At 53.7% G+C, this 6,323-nt stretch overlaps 1 protein-coding gene across 2 annotated transcripts in view; it reads right to left on the bottom strand.

Moving 5' to 3' along the window:
* Positions 1-1,242: 1,242 nt before the first annotated feature.
* CARHSP1 (calcium regulated heat stable protein 1) overlaps positions 1,243-6,323 on the bottom strand; it is a 12,119-nt gene continuing 7,038 nt past the window's right edge. For both annotated transcript variants that reach the window (XM_037740244.1, XM_037740242.1), the window contains exons 2-3: positions 2,117-2,281; positions 1,243-1,485 (exon numbers count right to left, since the gene is read on the bottom strand). In XM_037740244.1, coding sequence (XP_037596172.1) covers positions 1,359-1,485; positions 2,117-2,274 — 285 coding nt within the window. In that variant the 5' untranslated portion in view covers positions 2,275-2,281 and the 3' untranslated portion in view covers positions 1,243-1,358. The remainder of the gene's footprint in view (positions 1,486-2,116; positions 2,282-6,323) is intronic.

Genomic DNA, 6,323 nt, shown 5'->3' with positions numbered 1-6,323 from the left:
TTTTTGAGACAGTCTTGCTCTGTGGCCCAGGCTAGAGTGCAGTGGTGTGATCTCAGCTCACTGCAACCTCCACCTCCCAGGTTCAAGGGATTCTCCTGCCTCAGCCTCTCGAGTAACTGGGATTACAGGAGCTCACCACCACGCCTGGCTAATTTTTGTATTTTTACTAGAGACAGGGTTTCACCATGTTGGCCAGGCTGGTCTCAAACTCCTGACCTCAAGTGATCTGCCTACCATGGCCTCCTAAAGTGCTGGAATTGCAAGCGTGAGCCACGACACCTGGCCTCCCAGTGAGCCTTCAAGAAGGTCCCCTGGGTGCTTGAAGCTAGTTCCTGAAGGGGCCTCTCTCCCTTCGACCACCCCCAGGAAGGTTCTCTTACTTTCTAGGGGACACGAGTCACCATCTCACATGAGATTGGCATCTTGATGTCCCCTTGATAAGAATCAGAGTGTGGAAGGAAAACCCCATTCAGACTGAAAATGCCAGGGCCAGCCAGCTCCCCCAGTAACTGGTTTGTTTTGATTTGAGAATCATATGGTAAAAAGAGTTTCCCTCTGATTTGGTCACCAAGGAGCTCAGAAATAAATCCGCAACGCACTCTGAGCAGCAGAACCCAGACATCACAGTATTTCCATCCCTCTTATTTGCCCCGACCTCTATGTTTTCCTTACTGTTTCAAAATCCTTTCTGGGAAGAAGCAGTATGGAAATACATTTACACATCGATGCATGCGTTCTATGTGAAATGCATCCCCGTGGCACTTTTCTCCTGCCTGCCCGCCCATCTAATGGGTACTGGGCAATTGGCGGCTCTGCTGTGCGGAGTAGGACTCTGTCTGCCCCTGCCTGAAGTAAAAGACTTGGGGACGCTGGGTGCCGCCCAGCCCTAGGATGTGTGTGTCCCACATCAGGCTCTCCAAGGGCTTCCAGATAGGACATCATTGAGCGTGCAGCAGGAGAAAGGGGCCCACCCCACACTTCCTTCCCTGTCTACTTCCCCAAATGAGGGCAGGTAGCCGGCCTGCTCCCCAGGCCAAAAAGGGTTCTCCATTGGCCAGATACAGTGGGCACTCGAACTCACCCCAGCAGTCCTTGGTAGCACAGCTGCTACCACCCTGTCTCCCACAAGCATGGCTGGGCACCCCCAGATCCATGATGGAACACACATAAAACCTTACCCAGGCACAATCGCAAGTACTGTGTCACCCACAGCCTCACGCACACCTGTTACCACCCTGTCTCCCACAAGAGGAGTCACACAGGCCTGCCATCTGTCCTCACACCCAGCACGGTCACACACCCCCTCCACAGAGCCAAGGAAGCACCCCCCAGCCAGGCCACCCAGACCCGCCGCCAACTCACTCAGAGATGTGTAGGAAGATGTCGGGGCCGCCGTCAGCTGGGGTAATGAAGCCATGGCCCTTGGATCGGCAGAAACATTTGCAGACTCCTTTGTAGACAGGGCCCTGTGAAGCCCGCACGGTCCTGACAGAAGAGGGGAGGGGAGGGTGAGGGGTCCCAAAAGCACTCCAGGACAGCCACCAGCTCCCCTGGACACACGAAACTCATTCCAGCCCCTGCCAACAGCTGTGCCCCAGGAAGCCCTGGCCAGGGCCACCATGTACAGTCACACAGGCTGCACAACTCTGGGAGAGTTGTTGTGTAATCTCAGACCTGTTACCCACCTGGAAAGAGGGAGTTGAACTAAAAGATCACTGAGCATCCCTCCAAAAGCTAATGATTAATTAATTACTTATAACATGAGCCTCCTCCACTCACAGAGCCGAAGACCTGCATCTGCCTGGCATCGTGTGGGTCCTTTGCAGCCCTGGCACTGTGCCCATTTTGCAACTGCAGAATTCAGTCTCACAGGGAAAGAGACTGTCATGTGTGGTTAAAGCCCAGTGATTCTGACCCCAGCAGTTGCCCACCCATTGCCACTCCCAGCTCATAACAGGTTCTTGTGGGCTGGGCAGTACCCTGAATTTAGAAGGCACCATCCCAGTTTCTCACCAGTCCAGCCCCAGGTCTGCCTATTTGACAGCCTGGGACACCGAGTTCCAAAAATGGCCAGAGACCCATCTGAGAAAGCGTCCCCAGCCAGCTCTAGACTCACGCTGAGAAGGTCCTCGTCCGGCGAGTGGGCAGTGGGCTCGGGACCACGTTGCCCCGCAGTGGGGATGGTGAACGCTCACGGGTCCGAGGGGTGTCCAGCAGCCCAACTGAAGCCTGATGGGTGGGGGGCTGTGGTGGGGGGGGAGGCTCAGATGACATGGCTGACCTGGAAAGAGATGAAGCTCTCAGTGACTCCTGCCTTGCAAGGTAGGGGCCCAGTGCTTACCCCTGTGTCCGGGTCTGAGAGTCCAGTATCTGAGGCCCGTTCCTCTCAGCCACCTCTGCACCACTGTCACCTTGTCTGCAAGGAAGCCTGGTGGGGTCAGGCACCTCCTCTGGGCTCCTGAAGCAGCCATGAGCCCCGCTCGATCATAGCTCTTCATGAAAATGCCACATCCTCCCCCATGACCAGGATGGCATCTGTCCCCTGTGTCCCCAGGACAAGGCATGGAGCCGGGCACATCGTGAACATTCATTCATGGGAGGGAAGGAAGCAGGCCACGATGGTGAGCAGAAAACCCAAAGCCAGGGGCCAGGCACAGTGGCTGCAATCCCAGCACTTTGGGGTGCCGAGAAGGGAGGATCACTTGAAGTCAGGAGTTGGACACCGGCCTGGCCAACACGGTGAAACCTCATCTCTAATACAAATAGAAAAATTAGCTGGGCATGGTGGCAGGCACCTATAATCCCATCTACTTGGAGACTGAGGCATGAGAATCGCTTGCACTCTGGAGGCCGAGGCTACAGTCAGCTGAGATTGTACTACTGCACTCCAGCCTGGACAACAGAGCAAGACTCTGTCTCGAAAAAAAACCAAAAGCCAGGGAGATTTTTTTTTTTTTTTTTTAAACAGTCTCACACTGTTGCCAGGCTGGAGTGCAGTGGCACGATCTCGGCTCACTGCAACCTCCACTTCCCAGGTTCCAGCGATTCTCTTGCCTCATCCTCCAGAGTAGCTGGGATTACAGGCACATGCCACTTTAATGCCAACCACCTAGATCCAAACTCAGCCACCCCACAGACCCTCCCTGATGCTATGAGCCAGACACCATAGGGAAGCAGGGGCGAAAACATGACCCTCAGGCAGCATCCACCTCTAGGAAATTGCAAAACACATCACAAAGAGCTCAGATGCCACATTTGGATCCCTGAAGAGCTGTCACAAGCCTGCACCCAGGACAGGGGAACCTGGTGGAGGGACCCAAATGACCCAAAGGGAAAGGGAGAATTTCCAAAGCTGCATCCTTCTCCATCAGGCCCAATGAATTTCCACAAAGCCCAGGTCGCCACCGCTGTTAATGACATCAAATTCCTTCTGTGACTCCTAGTATGCACCCAAACACGGGGTAAGACCCAACTGGAGGAAGGGCATTGCTTTGCTGCTGTGCTTTTGACAATTTTTCAAAAGCAGAGCACTCACTGTACACATTAACACTGAATACAAAAGTGTCGGCTCTAACTCGGGCTCAGCTTGAGGTTCAGAGAAAAGCAACTGCCCGGCAGTTGGAGGCCCTTGGGTAAGTCCTTTCCCCTCTCTCGACTCAGTTTCCACATCTAGAAAGTGGGGCAGCTGGGTGGGCATCACTCGGCACCCACACAGGGCTGGTGATGGGGGCACAAGATATATTAGGGAGGAGCCTAACTCAGTACACCACCCATGCCACACAGCCAGAAGCCAGGAGGGACAGCAGCAGCACTGGAGAGGTTTGACTCAGGTCCCACAGGGTTTTCAAATTTGGATTTGAAGTATGGGGCAGGAGCAGTGGCTCAGTAATCCCAGCACTTGGGGAGGCTGAGGCCAGAAGTTCGAAACCAGCCTGGCCAACATGGCAAAAACCCAGCTCTACTAAAAATTACCCAAGCCTGGTGGTGCACTCCTATAATCCCAGCTACTCTGGAGGCTACTCTAACCTTCGCTTAGAACCTTGGAAGCTAGGGTTGCAGTAAGCCGAGTTCATGCCCCTGCACTCCAGCCGAGGTAACAGAAACTCCATCTCAAAAAAAAAAAAAAAAAAACCCGGCTGGAGTGTAGGGACATCATCACAGTTCACTGTAGCCTCGACCTCCACGCCAATTTTTTTTTTTTTTTTTTTTTCAGAGACAGTATAGCTTTGTTGCCCAGGCTGATCTCAAACACCTAGGCTCAAGGGATCCTGCCACCTCTTCCTCCCCAAGTGCTAGAATTACAGGCATGAACCGCCACACCCAGCCTGAACTATCTTTTAAACCTCCCAGCACTTCTCAAAAGCCAGGTTTCCAGCTACTCATGGAAAGAACTGAAGCTCTGGTAACCTTCAACCTCAATTTGGCACCCAGGTGCCCTCATTTATAGGAGTCTTCGAGCTACATCACCCAAAAAAGCCCCACTACCACCTTCAACCATAGCCACCCCAGAACCAGGCCCGATTACTTAGAGGGAAAGGGCTGCCCCCTCCCTGAAAGAACAAAGGCTCTCCCCTCACATTCCTCCACCCTCCCCTGGCGAGACTCAGTTCTATAGGGCTGGGAAGCGGATGGCTGGCTGGCCTCCTGGAGGAAGTAGCATCCTACCTCCTGTCCCTTCTCTCAGCTGCAGCCGTGGCCAGGGAGGACCCTGAGTCCAGGGAGCCCCCACCGCAAAAAGGCCCCAGCTGCTGACCTTGGAGTCAGGGCCCCCGCATGACCCACCAACACAGGTCATAGTGTCCTAGAATGTTCAATGCCCAGAGTTCCGGGAGGAGGGGAGGGCCCTGTCCAGGCCTCCCAGGACAGCAGATGGGACAGTGGCCTGGTGACTCTACGGTGAGAGGCACTGCCCTGCCTTCTTGTATCCAAAGTCACCCTCCCTCCTGCAGTCAAGCAAAGCTGAATTCTTTTTTTTTTTTTTTTGAGATGGAGTCTCACTCTGTCACCCAGGCTGGAGTGCAATGGTACAATCTTGGCTCACTGCAACCTCCGCCTTCCGGGGTTCAGGCAGTTCTCCTGCCTCAGCCTCCCAAGTAGCTGGGGTTACAGGCAACTGCCACCATGCCCTGCTAAGAAAGCATAGCTGACTTCCAATCCTACCCCTTGCCTGCTGTGTGGTATTGGGCAAAGTTACTTAATCTCTCTGGGCCTCAGTTTCCACATCTGTAAAATGGGAATTATTATAGTCCCGACACTTGACGCCATCAAGCTTTAGTGAAAGCAAAATAATACAAAGCACTGGGTGCACCATCCGCCCAGGTCCAGTGAGCAGTAATTGTCAGCCATGACTGTTATCGCTGTCATCATAAAGTCACTCAACAGACACGTGCCCAATACCACGCCCTGTTCAGGGCCCTAGAGACAAAGAGCTGAACTTGAAGCCAGAGAACAAACAGATAAATAAACATAAACAGATCCTAAAAGGGCCATAAAGAAACAGAAGGGGACGGGGGAGAAGGGTGGGAGTACACACGCTAATCTAGGTGTCGGCAGGACTTTGAACAGCAAGAAAGGCGCAACCATTTGAAAAACGGAGGGATGCTGTTCCAGGTATGAGGGAACAGCCTGTGCAAAGGCCCTGACATTGCCAAGGGCCTGGGTGGGATTGAGGCCAGCAGGGAAACCACGTGGTGGGTGGGGGACTAGAACAGGAGACAGGAGGCAGGAGAGGAGGTGGAAAAGGCAGAGCCCACTCAGGAATCAAGGTGCATCATCATCATCATCATTGTCACCGTCACCATCATCCTCTTACTGTCTTCCATTTGTCACCCCCATTTGCCTGTCTGCACACCCCTAATTATGCTCATCTTCCCGTGTGAATGGCACCGATCCAAAATGGGGGCCCCCTTCTTTCTCCACCCCAGCCGCGCCCCATGCTTCAGAGATGCCAATGGAAGCCCATGGCCTGAAGGGATGAGGAGTCTGAGGGCAGCACAGGGTCTCTCTAAGTCCCAAGGGCCCAGCACAGACACTGGCAGAGAGCACAGTCTCAAGACAGTCCAGGAATGGCCCCAAGGCCGGGCACGGTGGCCCAGCACTTTGGGAGGCAGAGGTGGGTGATCACAAGATCAGGTGATGGAGACCATCTCTATTAAAAATACAAAAAATTAATTAGCCAGGCATGGTGGCACGCAACTGTAGTAGCAGCTACTTGGGAGTCTAGGGCAGGAGAATCCTTTGAACCCAGGAGGCAGAAGTTGCAGTGAACCAAGATCACGCCACTGCACTCCAGCCTGGGCAACAGAGCGAGACTACGTCTCAAA

This window comes from Cebus imitator, unplaced genomic scaffold (genome assembly GCF_001604975.1).
Source record: "Cebus imitator isolate Cc_AM_T3 unplaced genomic scaffold, Cebus_imitator-1.0 Scaffold4, whole genome shotgun sequence".
In the NCBI taxonomy this organism is placed as follows: Eukaryota; Metazoa; Chordata; class Mammalia; order Primates; family Cebidae; genus Cebus; species Cebus imitator.
Note: the sequence above shows the minus strand (reverse complement) of the source record. Positions and strands in the feature narration are given on the sequence as shown.